The 17371-nt window shown below is 47.2% G+C and overlaps 1 protein-coding gene across 4 annotated transcripts in view; it reads right to left on the reverse strand.

The window, feature by feature from the left end:
- LOC134917759 (WD repeat-containing protein 49-like) overlaps positions 1–8671 on the reverse strand; it is a 201136-nt gene extending 192465 nt beyond the window's left edge. For 3 of the 4 annotated variants that reach the window (XM_063920313.1, XM_063920311.1, XM_063920312.1), the window contains exon 1: positions 8388–8671. In XM_063920313.1, the coding sequence (XP_063776383.1) occupies positions 8388–8552 (165 nt within the window). In that variant the 5' untranslated portion in view covers positions 8553–8671. The remainder of the gene's footprint in view (positions 1–8387) is intronic. The other variant, XM_063920317.1, reaches the window with a different exon arrangement.
- Positions 8672–17371: the final 8700 nt, after the last annotated feature.

Below are 17371 nucleotides of genomic sequence, written 5' to 3' on the forward strand. Positions count from 1 at the left end.
ACAGGCACCACAATAGGTTGGTTCATATGAAATGAAAAAAAAAACCTTAGGCAAAAATTGAGGACGAGTCCTCAACTCTGCTCTATCCACATGGAAAATCAAATAGGGGCTCTTGTGAGACATGGCCGCTAATTCGGACACCCGCCTTGCAGACGCCAAGGCCAACAACATGACCACCTTCCATGTGAGAAATTTTAATTCAACCGTTTGAAGAGGTTCAAACCAGTGAGACTTCAGGAACCGTAACACCACGTTAAGGTCCCATGGTGCCACTGGGGGCACAAAAGGAGGCTGGATGTGCAGCACTCCCTTTACAAAAGTCTGGACTTCTGGGAGAGAAGCCAATTCCTTTTGAAAGGAAATAGACAGGGCCGAAATCTGTACCTTAATAGAGCCTAATTTTAGGCCCATATCCACTCCTGTCTGTAGAAAGTGTAGAAAACGGCCCAGATGGGAATCTTCCGTAGAAGCATTCTTGGCTTCACACCAAGATACATACTTCCTCCAGATACGGTGATAATGTTTCGCCGTCACCTCCTTCCTAGCCTTTATCAGAGTAGGGATGACTTCCTCCGGAATACCTTTCCCAGCTAGGATTCGGTGTTTAACCGCCATGCCGTCAAACGTAACCACGGTAAGTCTTGGAACACGCAGGGCCCCTGTTGCAACAGGTCCTCCCTGATAGGAAGAGGCCACGGATCTTCTGTGAGCATCTCCTGAAGATCTGAATACCAGGCCCTTCGAGGCCAATCTGGAACAATGAGGATTGTTTTCACTCTTTTTTGTCTTATGATTCTCAATATCTTTGAGATGAGAGGAAGAGGGGGGGAACACATAGACCGGCTGAAACACCCAAGGTGTCACCAGGGCGTCCACCGCTACTGCTTGAGGGTCCCTTGACCTGGCACAATACCTCCGAAGCTTCTTGTTGAGGCATGACGCCATCATGTCTATGTGAGGAATTCCCCAAAGACTTGTTATCTCTGTAAAAACGTCTTGATCAAGTCCCCACTCTCCTGGATGGAGATCGTGTCTGCTGAGGAAGTCTGCTTCCCAGTTGTCCACTCCCGGAATGAAGATCGCTGACAGAGCGCTTACGTGATTTTCCGCCCAGCGAAGAATCTTGGTGGCTTCCGCCATTGCCACTCTGCTCCTTGTCCCGCCTTGGCGGTTTACATGAGCCACGGCTGTGACGTTGTCTGATTGAATCAGAACCGGAAGATTCTCCGCTTGTCGTAGTCTGTTGTATATGGCCCTCAATTCCAGTACGTTGATGTGTAGACAAGCCTCCTGGCTTGACCACAGCCCCTGAAAATTTCTTCCTTGTGTGACTGCTCCCCATCCTCGGAGGCTCGCGTCCGTGGTCACCAGAACCCAGTCTTGAATGCCGAACCTGCGACCCTCCAGAAACTGAGCACTTTGCAGCCACCACAGGAGATACACCCTGGCCCGGGGGGACAGGTTTATCTTGTGATGTATTAGTAGATGGGACCCTGACCACTTGTCCAGGAGGTCCCACTGAAACGTCCTTGCATGAAACCTGCCGAAGGGAATGGCCTCGTAGGCTGCCACCATTTTCCCCAGAACTCGAGTGCATTGATGAACAGACACTCTTTTTGGTTTTAGCAAGTCTCTGACCATGTTCTGGAGGTCCTGGGCTTTTTCCATCGGGAGAAAAACCCTCTTCTGTTCCATGTCCAGAATCATGCCTAGGAATGATAGTCGAGTTGTTGGAATCAATTGTGACTTTGGCAGATTGAGAATCCAACTGTGTTGTTGTAGCACTCTCAGGGAGAGCGACACGCTCTTCTGCAATTGATCTCTCGATCTTGCTTTTATCAGGAGATCATCCAAGTATGGGATAATTGTGACTCCCTGCCTGCGCAAGAGCACCATCATCTCCGCCATCACCTTGGTGAAAATCCTCGGGGCCGTGGAAAGCCCAAATGGCAACGTCTGAAACTGGTAATGACAGTCCCGTACAGCGAATCTCAGGTACGCCTGATGAGGAGGATATATGGGGACATGAAGGTATGCATCCTTTATGTCGAGTGACACCATAAAATCCCCCCCTTCCAGACTGGAGATCACAGCCCGGAGCGATTCCATCTTGGATTTGAACTTTTTCAAGTACAGGTTTAGGGATTTTAGATTTAAAATGGGTCTGACCGAACCATCCGGCTTCGGGACCATGAACAGGGTCGAATAGAACCCTTTTCCCTGTTGGACTAGGGGAACCTTGACAATCACTTGCTGTTGACACAGCTTTTGAATTGCAGCTAACACTACTTCCCTCTCTGGGGAAGAAGCTGGCAAGGCCGACTTGAAAAATCGGCGAGGGGAGCACGTCTTCAAATTCCAGTTTGTATCCTTGGGATAACAATATCCATCGCCCAAGGATCCACGTCTGACAGAACCCAGACCTGGCTGAAGAGTCGAAGACGTGCCCCCACCGGTGCGGACTCCCTCAGTGGAGGCCCAGCGTCATGCGGTGGATTTAGTAGAAGCCGGGGAGGACTTCTGCTCCTGGGAACTAGCCAGAGCAGGTGCTCTCTTTCCTCTACCCTTACCTCTGGCGAGGAAAGATGAGCCCCGACCTCTTCTGGACTTATGCGACCAAAAGGACTGCATCTGATATTGTGGAGTTTTCTTTTGCTGTGGGGGAACAAAAGGCAAAAAGGTAGATTTACTCACGGTAGCTGTAGCAACCAGGTCCGCGAGACCTTCCCCAAATAAAACTTCACCCTTGTATGGCAAAACCTCCATATGCTTCTTTGAGTCGGCATCACCCATCCACTGATGGGTCCACAGGGCTCGTCTAGCAGAAATCGCCATGGCGTTGGCTCTCGAACCCAGCAGCCCAACGTCTCTTTGAGCATCCCTCATATATAAGACTGCGTCATTAATGTGGCCCAAGGTCAATAAAATGGTATCCCTGTCTAGGGTATCAAGGTCAGCTGACAAGGTATCTGTCCAAGCTGCAACTGCACTACACACCCATGCCGATGCTATTGCCGGTCTGAGCAAAGCACCTGTATGTGCATAAATAGACTTTAAAGTAGTTTCTTGTCTGCGATTAGCAGGATCCTTGAGGGCTGCCGTGTCCGGAGACGGTAGCGCCACCTTCTTGGACAGGCGTGTTAAAGCCTTGTCCACCCTGGGAGAGGATTCCCAACGTACCCTGTCCTGTGCAGGGAAAGGATACGCCATAAATCCTTTTGGGAATCTGCAGTTTTTTATCTGGAGTTTCCCAGGCTTTTTCATTCGTTAAGCTCATGGAATGGGGGAAAGGTTACCTCAGGTTTCTTTTCCTTATACATGCGCACCCTCGTGTCAGGGACCGAGGGGTCATCTGTGATATGCAAAACATCTTTTATTGCCATAATCATATAATGAATACTTTTGGCCACCCTTGGGTGTAACTTCACATCATCGTAGTCGACACTGGAGTCAGAATCCGTGTCGGTATCAGTGTCTGCTATTTGGGATAGGGGACGTTTTTTGAGACCCAGAGGGGCCCGGTGACCCCGTTGAAGCCGTGGATTGACTCCCTGCTTTTTCCCTGGACTCTGCTTTGCCAAATCTCTTATGAAATAAGGTCACATTTGCATTTAAAACATTACACATGTACATCCAATCATGAGTCTGCGTTGCCGACGGAGACACACCAATCATCTGCTCCACCTCCTCCTTAGCTGAGCCTTCCGCCTCAGACATGCCGACACACTCGTACCGACACCCCCACACACACAGGGATATAGTTATAAGGAGACAGTTCCCCAATAAGGCCCTTTGGAGAGACAGAGAGAGAGTATGCCAGCACACACCCAGCGCCAACTGACACTGGAAAATAAACTCCCAGATAATAGCGCTTTTACATTAATCACTGTGTTAATACACTCACTGCGCCTTACAAGTGCCCCCCCCCCCCCTCCTCTTTTCGGCCCTGTGTCACCGTGTTCAACAGGGGAGAGACCAGGGAGCCAGCTTCTGGAGAAAATGGCGCTGGTTAGTGCTGAGGGACCAAGCTCCGCCCCCTCCAGTGGCAGGCTTCGGTCCCGCTCAAATTATCACAAAACTGGAGGGGGATTTATAGAATTACTGCCTCCACAGTGTCTAACCTTATAATGCCAGAATTAGAGGTTTTTATTGCTGCCCAGGGCGCCCCCCTGCGCCCTGCACCCATCAGTGCCCGCTAGTGTGTGTAGTGTGTGGGAGCAATGGCGCGCAGCGGTAACGCTGCGCGCTTACCTCAGTGAAGATCTGAAGTCTTCTGCCGCCTTGAAGTCTTCTTTTCTTCTTATACTCACCCGGCTTCTATCTTCCGGCTCTGCGAGGAGGACGGCGGCGCGGCTCCGGGACGAACAGCGAGGGGAGACCTGCGTACCGACTCCTTCTGGAGCTAATGGTATCCAGTAGCCTAAGAAGCAGAGCCTATCACTTAAGTAGGTCTGCTTCTCTCTCCTCAGTCCCACGATGCAGGGAGCCTGTTGCCAGCAGTGCTCCCTGAAAATAAAAAACCTAACAAAATTCTTTATCAGAGAAACTCAGGAGAGCTCCCCTGTAATGCACCCAATCTCCTCTGGGCACAGGATCTAACTGGAGGAGGAGGGGCATAGAGGGAGGAGCCAGTGCACACCCATTCTAAAGTTCTTTATAGTGCCCATGTCTCCTGCGGAGCCCGTCTATACCCCATGGTCCTTACGGAGTCCCCAGCATCCTCTAGGACGTAAGAGAAATGTTAACGAGTTCTCAACTCTGCCCTATCTTCATGGAAGATCAGGTAAGGGCTCTTGTGGGACAAGGCCCCTAAATTAGACACCCGCCGTGCGGATGTCAATGCCAAAAGCATCACCACTTTCCAAGTGAGAAACTTCAACTCTATCTCTTGTAGAGGCTTAAACCAATCCGATTGAAGGAACTGCCACCCACGTTAAGGTCCCATGGTGCCACTGGAGGCACAAATGGAGGCTGGATGTGCAGAAACCCTTTTCACGAAGGTCTGAACCTCTGGAAGAGAGGCCAATTGTTTTTGGAAGAACACTGACAAGGCCGAAATCTGGACCTTGATTGACCCCAATCGGAGGTCCGCCTCCACACCAGCCTGCAGAAAATGGAGAAAAACGTCCCAACTGAAACTCTTCCGTAGGAGCCTTCTGGGATTCACACCAAGACACATATTTCCTCCAAATACGGTGGAAATGTTTCGACGTTACTCCTTTCCTGGTCTGAATAAGGGTGGGGATTGAAGATCTGGGTACCAAGCCCTCCTTGGCCAGTCTGGGGAAATGAAGATTGCTCGAACCCTTGCTCTTCTTATGGTCCTGAGAACTTTTGGGATCAGCGGAAGTGAAGGGAAGACATACACTGACCGGAATACCCACTGGGTCACTAGCGCATCCACTGCTATTGCTTGAGGTTCTCTCGACCTGGAACAATATTTCTGAAGCTTCTTGGTGAGACGAGATGCCATCATGTCTACTTGAGGAACTCCCCAAAGACTTGTCACCTCTGCGAAGACTTCTTGGTGGAGGCCCCACTCTCCTGGATAGAGATAGTGTCTGCTGAGGAAGTCTGCTATCCAGTTGTCTACTTCCGGAATTAAAATTGCCAACAGAGCACTTGCATGTCTTTCTGTCCAGAGGAGGATCTTAGTCACCTCTGCCATTGCCGCTCTGCTTTCTGCCTGTTTATGTATGCGGCTGCTGTTACATTGTCCGACTGGATCTGCACGGGATGATCTTGAAGAAGATGTACCGCTTGTTGAAGGCCGTTGTAAATGGCTCTCCATTCCAGCACGTTTATGTGAAGGCAGGCTTCCTGACTTGACCATTTTCCTTGGAAGTTTTTTCCCCCTGAGTGACAGCTCCCCAGCCTTGTAGACTTGCATCCGTGGTTACCAGGACCCAATCCTGAATTCCAAACCTGCTTCCCTCTAGTAGGTAAGAACTGTGTAGCCACCACAGGAGCGAAATCCTGGCTTTTGACGACAGGATTATCTTCCGGTGCATGTGTAGGTGGGATCCCGACCACTTGTCCAACAGGTCCCACTGGTGTTGATGGCGTATTGACAGGGAGAGTGTGATGTTTTGTAACAACTGCTCCCTGGATCTCGCCTTTATCAGGAGATCGTCTAGATAAGGAATTATATTGACTCCTTTTTGACTCAGGAGAACCATCATCTCCGCCATCACATTGGTGAATACCCTCGGCGCCGTGGAGAGACTGAAAAGGTACGTCTGGAATTGATAATGGCAATCCTGAAACGCAAATCTCAGATGAGCCTGGTGAGGAGGATAAATAGGAACCTGCAGGTAAGCATCCTTTATGTCTACAGACACCATGTAGTCCCCCTCCTCCAGACTGGAAATCACTGCCCTTAGTGATTCCATTTTGAACTTGAATCACTTTCAAGTAGAGATTCTGATTTTTTAGGTTTAGGATCGGTCTGACCGAGTCGTCTGGCTTCGGAACTTGTTGTGACAAAGGTACCAGGACTATAACCTGATCCTGACATAATTTTTGGATTGCCGCTGTTACTGCTTCCCTTTCCGGAAGAGAAGCTGGCAAGGTCGATTTGAAAAATCGGCATGGGGGGACGTCTTGAAACTCCAGATTGTACCCCTGGGTCCAGGCCAGACAGAATCCAACCTTGGCTGAACAGTTTGAGACGTGCCCCCACCCGAGCGGCCTCCCGCAAAGGAGCCCCAGCGTCATGCTGAAGTAGGGGCAGACTTCTGCTCCTGGGAACCTGGAGCCTCTGTGGACTTCTGTCCCTTTCCCCTTCCCCTACCTGCAAAGAAGGGGGAACCTCTCGCTTTTTTGTAGTTATTGGGCCGAAAGGACTGCATGTGCGGGTGATATGTCTTTTTTGCCGTTGCAGGCGCAGAGGGCAAAAATGTCGACTTACCTGCGGTAGCCGCCGAGACTAACGCATCCAGTCCATCGCCAAATAAGGCCTCACCTTTATATGAGAGAGCCTCCATATTTCTTTTGGAATCTGCATCCGCGTTCCACTGGCGAATCCACAACGCCCGCCGAGCCGATACTGCCATGGTAGCGGCTTGTGAACTCAAGAGTCCAATATCTTTCATCACTTCTAGCATGTATGCGGCCAGTAGCGGATCTTGCCACGGGCAAGCAGGACTTTTGCCCGGGGCGCCGCCATCCGGAGGGCGCCGCACCAGGGCAAGATCCGCTGCTGCTGTGTGCCCCCCGCTGCCGCTGGCCGCTGTGAAGGGAAACTAGACGCGTACGCGTCTAGTTTCCCTTCGTGGAGAGGTCCTTTACTGTGCGGTGCGTGATGATGTCATCGCGCACCGCACAGCAAAGGTCCCCTCCACGAAGGGAACTAGACGCTACGCGTCTAGTTTCCCTTCGTGGAGAGGACCTTTGCTGTGCGGTGCGCGATGACATCATCGCGCACCGCACATCATTTCAGTCTGTACAGGGGGCGTAAATGACCACGCCCCCTTACAAAGCCACGCCCCCTATTGCCGCCCGGGGCGCACAGAGCGCCAGAACCGGCCCTGTATGCGGCAGCGTCTTTGATATTCCCTAACTTAAGGAGTATCTCATCTTTATCAATCGTGTCAATTTCTGATGACACGCTTTCTGACCATTTTTCAATAGCGCGACTCACCCACGGGCAAGCAATTGTGGGCCTGAGCAGCATACCATTGGCAACATTAATGTATTTTAATGTAGTCTCCATTTTGCGGTCTGCTGGCTCCTTTAGTGAAGCCGTGCCAGGTGCAGGGAGAATTACCTTCTTTGTCAACCTGGACAGAGCACTGTCTAACACAGAGGGTGACTCCCATTTTTTCCTGTCCTCCACCGGGAAAGGATGAGCTATCGGAATTCTCTTGGGAATACAAAATGTATTTTCGGGATTCACCCACATCCCTTCAAAGAGAGTATTAAGCTCGTGGGAATTAGGGAAAGTGACCTTGGATTTCTTTTCTTTATATAAATAAAGAGGTTGGGTATCTGCACACTCACTATATCCTGTTCTTATGCTGTGGGTGTAAGGGACTCGTCACCCTACAACCACTCAAAAAGACCCCTTTCTGGGGGCGGAGCTTGTGTCCTAACTGGGAAGACGTGTCCCTGGGGAGCTCCTGCTGAAACACACTAGTATAACCCCTTTCCACAGCCCTACACCTGCCTATCTCTCCCTAACAGTTTCCCACAGCAGCCCTTACTATTCTGTATATCTGGGGAGGGAGCTGCGGAGCCGGAGCACGGGCCTGGCCTGTGCTTGCGGGTTGCGGCCTTCCCCCAGTGGTGAAGCCGGGGCCTCAATTTCACATCACCCCCATCCGAAATCGGACGAAGCTCAGGAGCCGCCCACCGCTGCACGGACAGATCCGCGGCACACCCCTCACCTGCAGTGACCCGGCCGGGGTGCAGAGAAACTTGCAGGTGCCCCTGGAGCTGCAGGACCGAGCTGAGGTGCGGAGACCCGGTGGCGGCGGCCATATTGGTTGTGGCGTCCGGCGGTAAGCAGACACTGCACCGCTGGGAGAAGCCCACTGTCCGCGGCAAAACATCAAGGGGGGCTGGCGGAGGGCGCTGGGGGGACAAGAAGACCTCGGGACCCCCGATTAAATAGCCCGAGAGGGCCCGTAGAAGAATACTCTGAGCTCGGTGGACGGTGGCCATCTTGGAGGAGGCAGGACAGGTTCCTCTCCTCTGCTCAGTGCTGCCCCTGCTGGACTTGTGGGGGAACGAACACCCCACATCAGCAGTGATTTAAACCAGAACCTCAACACTGCAGCTGCTGCTATTAACTACTTACTATCTACACTCTGTGCCACACTTCATTTTTTTACGGATCGGTGTGTTATGCACCGCCCCTTCCTTACACTACTTCTCATATATTCACGGAAAGGTGTGTGGCATTTCAGGATGCTCTCCTGTGGACCCCTCTCACTGTTTTAATAGATAATTAGGACCTAGGTCCTTTAAATGATGTAAAAACACAGATGCCTGACTTCCCCCTCACCCGGATCAACTGTTGAACACGTAACATCCCGGTGGATCAATCTTGTTTCCACTCCTTAAACGGACGTTTTAATCTCTCCAGATATTATGAGCAGAGCAAACACCAGAGCAAAAAAATCAGGAGCTTCACAAGATATTTTACACCACTTCTCACGCCGGGAAAAACCGACTGAAACTTCATTCCCATCCTCACCGATGTCCACTCCCATCATGGATCATACAGATGCACCCTCCACTAAGGCGGACATTAAATCCCTTCAGAATATGATATCAGACCTTAAGAGCTCCTTCACGACAGCTCTTCAGTCAGCGATCGGAGAATTAAAATCTGATATGGCGGCTCTGGACACCCGCACAACCGCGCTGGAATCACGGGAGGACCACCAACAAAATTTCCACAAGCAAGTGGGCGAGGACATGAGCTACCTATCCAGCGAGTTGGAACTCCTCAAGGATAAAATTGAGGATGGCGAAAATCGCGAGAGACGGAACAACTTACGCATCCGCAATGTCCCTGAATCTGTCTCAGCCTCCGAACTGGAACCATACCTCCGACGCTTGTTTCTGCACTTGGTCCCGTCACTCTCGGACTCTGCCATCGCGATAGAGAGAGCTCACCGCGCCCTGTGACCTAAACCGAAGGACTCGGAACCTCCCCGCGATGTCATTCTCCGGTTTCTGTCATTCAAGATTAAAAATAGTATCACACTGGCGTGCAGAAACTCAACCTCAATTTTATTCGAAGACTCCCGGATTCAGATCTACCAAGACTTGTCACCGGTGACCATTGCTAAACGACGCGACCTAAGATCTGTTACCTCCACACTACGCGACAATGGTTACAAATATCGCTGGGGTTTTCCTTTTCGCCTCATTGTGGAGATTGACGGCAAGGTTCACACCATCCGCTCGCCTGAAGAAGGAGACAAGCTGCTCCGAAAGTTGCAGCTGTCCCCGGCTGTTACGTCATAGATATGAAGCTCCATGCGTTTAAATTCTGAGTTTTTGTAACGTTTAGTTTACTTGACTTTGCTCTCAATCTTGCTCAACTGCTATATAATCCTTGTTATAGATACCGTTTTATACACTAATGACCCATTTACTTGTTTCTCAAATTGTTCTTGTTGGCGGACCTTTATACCTTACGCATTGCTATGTTATTATTTCGCTGTCCTGGTCGACGGCTCGGAGTCATGGCCCTATGGATGGAGTACTGGATTGATTCCTTTGCTGTTGCAGCGGGGCCTGTCTCTGGCCGTCGACCTGTCCTGCGAATTTACTATTTACTTTAGTGTTATTACTTTATTGATACTAGCTGTTATATAATTATTTTTTCTTCAGTGTTCAGTATCTAGGAATGTCCCACCCTTGTGATGGGTCTTAATTCGTTACGCGAAGGTCCATCCTATTGGCTTATTATTGGTCTCGGGTGGGGGCATCAGTGCCCTGTCTTGATACTTCCTCCCCCGAACATTAGGGATTAAAGTTATTTTCACACATAGTGGGTCATTACCCTCCTTTGTTATATTGCATTTATATCCCGCCAGCGAGCTCTTTCTACTTTTTTAGAGCTCAATCTTGGCAGCCGTGTATCCTACCCATTGGATACAACGTCTGCCTTTTTCTTTTTCTTTTTTGTCTCACTTTCTCTTACTCCCCTCCTCTCTTTGACCCCTGTTACAATACAACTGCAAGTTGACATCTCTGTATTCACAGACAGATAGATTCATTTATTTAATATTGTTTGTATTCAGTAATATATATTTCGATTTTTCTCTTTATATTCTTTCTTTCTGTTTCTCTTATCCATTCAAGCAGAGTCCGGGAACCCAGAGATCTCCAGCGAACTACTCCCTCTTTCGCTTCAACCATGCCGTTAACATGCTTGTCCATTAATGCCAAGGGGTTGAATACTCCCCAGAAGCGCTCTCATCTCCACAGATCTCTTAAAGCATTAAAAGGTGACGTGATTTTCTTACAGGAAACCCACCTGAAATCGGACTCCCATCCCTCCCTGACATCTAAACAATTTCCCACGGCCTGGTACTCCAATCACACAGCAAAATAACATGGGGTGGCCATACTAGTAAGAGGGTCCGTCCCCTTCCAATTCTTAGACTGTAAACGCGACAATGAAGGTCGTTATATAATGGTGAGAGGAAAAATTGGACAGGAGGAGGTTACCTTGGCTAATCTATATTCTCCAAACACTGCCCAATCCAAATTCTTCCGCAAATTTTTTCACGACCTTTACTCGTATAGAAGAGGTAAGACGCTTGTCGGGGGGGACTTCAATATGGCTCTTACAGGCATAGACAGATCCGGCCCCTTGCGTAGTAGTCAAGCCCTAAACTCCTCAGTATTACACAGGAGTATGGCCGAGGCTGGTTTGTTCGATGTATGGCGTTTTCTCAATCCAACCACCAGGGACTATACTTTTTATTCCACTCCGCACGATGTGTACTCTCGCATTGACATGTTTTTGAGTTGTGCACCTCTCTCCCGGACCGCTCGCTCTTCCTCGATAATTCCGCTTACATGGACTGACCACGCAGCATTAGCTGCGACATTTGACATTTTTGATATTCCTGACGGTAGACCGACATGGAGACTTAACGAGACGTTATTGAAAATCCCTAAGTTTCAGGACTTAATTAAAACAGAGCTTCGAGAATATTTTGAGGTTAATGTGGAAGGCGACTGCAGTGTAGCCACCATATGGGAAGCCCATAAGGCGGTCATCAGGGGATCTATTATTCAATTTGCATCCCGCCGTAAGAGAAACCGAGAAACCCAAATTGCTCTGTTAACAGATAACATCGCAACATTGGATCAGGAACACAAACGCACATGCTCTAAAAAAACCCTAGCCGAACTTTCTAAAGCACGGGATGACCTACAATCTCTTTTGGCGGAGGATATCGAGCGCTCACTTCGATGGGCTAACCAATCGTTTTACGATAAAAGTAACAAAGCACACACTCTGTTGGCTAACCGCTTACGTGCCAAAAAGGCTAACCAATGCATCCATACTATTAGACAACCCTCAGGTAACATCACTTACGACCCCAAAAAAATTAATAGTATCTTTTTTGACTATTATAAGACACTCTACAACCTTGACCCTCCGTCCGACCCTTTAGCACAAACCAGACAGACACAACAATACCTAGATTCATGTGCCCTCCCTCGTTTAGACGAGGAAACCAACTCTGCTCTCAATGCGGATATTTCTGCTGAGGAAATTGAAGCTGCACTAAAAACCCAGAAACCTTCTAAAGCACCTGGCCCGGATGGCTATCCGATGGTGTATTATAAAACTTTCGCCCCTCAACTCATTCCTCATATGGTCTCTTTGTTTAACAAGATATTACAGGGTACGCCTTTTCACACTGACTCCACAACGTCCCGCATTATAGTAATCCCGAAACCCGGAAAGGATCCCTCGTACTGCTCAAATTATAGACCCATATCCTTGATAAACACTGATCTCAAACTTTTTGCCAAAATATTGGCATCTCGCCTGAACGCTGTGTTGCCATCATTAATAGACCCTGACCAAGTGGGATTTGTTCCTGGCCGTCAGGCCTCGGACAACACCAGACGTATTGTTAATTTGATTCATCAAATAAACTCGTTGAAAACACCAGCGATTGCTTTGGCACTAGACGCCGAAAAGGCATTTGATCGCATCTCTTGGCCCTTTTTGTTTTCCACCCTATCTTCATTTGGCTTCCATGGTCAATTCATCACCGCAATAGCAGCTCTCTATTCCGACCCCTCATCTACGGTCCTGACCAATGGATTGAGCTCACCTCGAATTAGTCTGAAAAATGGTACTCGGCAGGGCTGCCCTCTTTCACCCCTACTTTTTGCTTTATGCATTGAACCTCTAGCGGCCCGAGTCAGACTTAATACTGACATAGGAGGTGTTACAGTGGGACAGAACTCGTACAAAATATCTTTATTTGCGGACGACGTGTTCTTGACTCTCACTAACCCCCTGATTTCTCTCCCTAATCTACAGAAAGAATTACTCCTATATGGTTCCCTCTCTGGCTACAAAATAAACCACACCAAATCTGAGGCCCTTACATTTAATGTTACATCCCATACTCATTTGATTTTAACCTCCTCTTTCCCCTTTCTTTGGAGACCCTCAGCTATCAAATACCTCGGCATATTCATTACTAAATCCTACACCACCCTATATCAGGCTAATTATGTTCCTATGATTAAAACTATCACCCAAGACCTAGATAAATGGGACCGTTTATTCATTTCGTGGATTGGACGGATCAACGCCCTAAAAATGAATCTCCTCCCCCGTATTCTTTACCTATTTCAGACCATTCCGATAATGGTGCCCCGAGCGACTTTGGCTTCACTGCAGTCGCTGTGCAACAAATTTATTTGGGCTCACCGTAAATCTCGTTTAAGACGAACACTGTTGACTAAGAGTGCTACCTCAGGCGGTTTGGGTTACCCTGATCTTCAGGCATACTTTAACGCCTGTCACCTTAACCACATAGTGTCCTGGCATTCCCCCCAAGGGAACAGAAAATGGGTCGATATTGAGAATTCAATATATCAAGGTATCCCCCATGACTCTCTTCTATGGCTCCCCAGGTCCTGTAGACCAGCCTCGGCCTATTTAGTCCCCACGATTAAATTCACCCTAGGATTGTGGGACAAAATCCGCAGCACCCACAATCTATCCTCATACCCCTCACCTCTAACACCTATTTGGGGTCACCCTGCCTTCCCCCCAGGCTGCGAACGAAGAATAGCGGCCCCATGGCAATCGCAAGGTGTCACGAGATTTATCCATGTTAAAGGCCACTCAGCACCGACCTCTTTTGGAGATTTTCATGAGCGCCTAGGTATCCCATCCTCGTGTCATTACCATTACATCCAAATTCTTAGCTTTCTCAAATCTCAGCTCAAAACTACCCCTTTGAAATCACCCACCTCCTTTGAACATATGTGTCTACGTTCAATTGGCAAAAAGGGGAATATCTCAGCAATATACAACTCTATTCTGATTCCAGATCCCCCTGCCCGTGAACCCCACGAATTAGCTTGGGAATCAGATCTTTCCCACCCGTTGGAAGACGACCAATGGGAGGAAATTAGATCACGCATCGCTAAAGCTTCGATTAATGTGGCACTTAGGGAAACATGTTATAAGGTCTATACCAGATGGTATCTGGTCCCCTCCAGACTTCATTCCATTTTCCCCACGACATCAAACCTGTGTTGGAGACTCTGTGGAGAGGAGGGCACCTTTTTTCACATATGGTGGACTTGCCCCTCTATTCGCCCCTTTTGGAACACGGTTGGAGCACTCGTTGCTCAAACCTGTGGACATAACTTGGATCTCTCCCCTGAAATAGCTTTGCTTCACGCCCCCATACCGTCGTTACCCAAAACCCAAGACAAGCTTGCCATGCAATTTTGCATGGCGGCTAAATCTCTGATCGCTAAATCCTGGAAAGATCATAAACCACCCTCCAAGGCGTTACTGATGACCAAGATTAACTATATAGCCAGTATGGAATATATCACAAGCCTGAGGAATAACAATGTAGCCCAGTTCCATAACATCTGGTCTCCATGGTACCTCGCACGCTCTTTATTAATGCCCGGACTCTGCGAATACCTCTAATACCTTAGTTGTCTCCCCCTCTGTTTTCAACACAGTGGTCTGTTCCCCAACCTCTTGCTCTATTATAGGTAACCTTCCTAACGTTCCCCCTCTATTAACATAAGTTTGCTTGCATCTTCTCCCCTTTCCTCCTCTTTCTCTTTCCTGCCTCTACTCTTTATAAGATTATACTCTGTTTTGGTATAGATTCTATACGATAACTGAAAAATAAAATGAGAATGATCGAGTATACGTCTGAAGGTACACAAGGAGCATACTGCTAATATAAGTCAGCCTATATTGACATAAAATTGTCTCTATTAGCCTGTTATGGTATGTAAAATTCTTGCCCTCGTGCTCAATACCCTAACCTGTACAACTTCGTTATTGTTACTGTTTTGACTACTGATCACTCTCAATAAAAATTCTAACTTTAAAAAAAAAAAGACCCCTTTCTTGTATTTCAGACAATGCTCATGAAGCATGATGAGATAGTTCTCACTCAATTAAATCAAGAAATCACCATATTGGGGGAGAATTTGAAGAACTTTGAGTCATTAGAGCAGTTTCAACTACGGTATGAAAAATATAGGAAGGATGTAGAGGATTTTGAGAAAGAAATCATTGAAAAGAAACGTAGAAAATTTCAGAGGGATAAAATGGATTACGCTTCAAATAGAGTATTCAAATGGAACATACCCACCCAGCGCAATAGGACCAATAGGTCCATCAATTATTCAACATCTGAAATGGATTCCTCAGAAAGTGAGGGTCCAAGTAATGGAACCACTAACAGAATGTTCAGGCGGGATTTTTTAGAGAAGGCCCCAAGATATTCCAGAACCACCACAGCTACGGAAGACGAAAAATCAGGAGGGGCAAGGGGAAGCAGGCGAAAGAGAGACGCATTGGACTGGCGAGAGGAACCGAGAGAGAGGAGACAATACAGGAAGTAGCATCTCAACTAGACACTAATTCAGAAGAGAAAATGGATGATTTAAAAATCATTAATCTTACTGAGAGAACTTTAACCCCGGATCAGACATATGTATTAAGACGGGGACTGTCCTTCTCCCCAGCGCGAAAACTAGATCGCTTTGAGTGTGAGAAGGATTTACAGTTATTTACTAGAAAAATTCTCCTCAAAAAATTCTTCTCTAACCATGAACGTAGACAAACCCACCTCCCAACATCCAACATCAATGCTGCTAAACCTCTGACAATACAGTTGTTGGAAGAATCACCCACTGAACTGGATCCTACGGATCTATCTGCTTTACAGATGTTAGAGGAATTATCTGCAGAATTGGGTTTAATTCAAACTAATACAAACCAGACAGATGAAAGATCAAGAATAACTAGAAAATCAAAATTCTTTCCAGATACAAAAATTTGTCCACAAGTGGAAGTCTTCCAGAAACTTGTATCTAAAGATCTCGATCAACTATACTCACAGAACAAGAACTATACTGATAACTTGAGTATAGGAGAAAGGACTGCATTAAATGAGATCACGAAGTGGCAAGACACCATCATAAAGCCCTCAGACAAGGGAGGCAATATAGTATTATGGCCAAGAACTATGTATCTGGAGGTACTTGAGAGACAGCTGGGTGACATAAATTGTTGCGAAACAAAAGGAGAAACCAAAAGTAGTTGCTTAGTTGGGCGCACAAATGAAATTTGTATTGATTTTAATTTCTTTAAAACTTAGCTTTTATTGCTTCACCTTCTAAAATGCCCCCTTTATATGGGGATTACACAGCAAAACATAGAGGTTACAATTAGTACATACAGACATATAAGTGAAAAGAAAAGATATGTGTGGATAAATGAGTCTCCACATCTGAACTGGCTAACATATGGCTTCCACAAATACAACATGTATTCTAAACTTATAATACCAGTACATACAATATATGGAATAATTCTTTGAATTGCCATTATTGGCCCTTTGCATGACCAAAGCCATATCACATCGGGAGATTTTGTCAGTTAATACACTCCAGACTCTCAGAGGCTCCATAAGCAATTCCATTCCTACACCTTGCCGGAGTAACAGTGGAAGTACCGCTTTTTAAATCTATCCACACTTATATCTTTTCTTTTCACTTATATGTCTGTATGTACTAATTTTAACCTCTATGTTTTGCTGTGTAATCCCCATATAAAGGGGGCATTTTAGAAGGTGAAGCAATAAAAGCTAAGTTTTAAAGAAATTAAAATCAATACAAATTTCATTTGTGCGCCCAACTAAGCAACTACTTTTGGTTTCTCCTTTTGTTTCGCATTAAATTTGAGTTGCATATGGGCTGCACCTCCACACTATCATCTCTACTATCAGAGTGAGATACTCCAATGGGGTTCAACTAGTTGATATAATCTAATTAGTTCACTGACTGTAAAGTGTGCAGATACATCTCTTCTTCTATTCTGACATAAATTGTTATAAGAAACTCTACTTTAACCCTACGAATACGTTTCTTCAACAATACAATACTATTGTTCAGGCAGCTTATGACAACAATGTCATAATCAAAAAGGATTATGATTTTCTAAAAATGAACAACCCCGGGGGCGTGGCCTGGATCGGCATGGAGTAGCAGTGTACTGCTATAGCTCTCCATATTAATCCTGTTAAAGATCCTTTTTTCCCTAACCCGTAGCCCCTGGGATCTACCTGCAAGTATTGGAAGAGGTGCTGCCCTTGTTGACATC

The sequence above is a fragment of the Pseudophryne corroboree genome, chromosome 1 (genome assembly GCF_028390025.1).
Source record: "Pseudophryne corroboree isolate aPseCor3 chromosome 1, aPseCor3.hap2, whole genome shotgun sequence".
In the NCBI taxonomy this organism is placed as follows: domain Eukaryota; kingdom Metazoa; phylum Chordata; class Amphibia; order Anura; family Myobatrachidae; genus Pseudophryne; species Pseudophryne corroboree.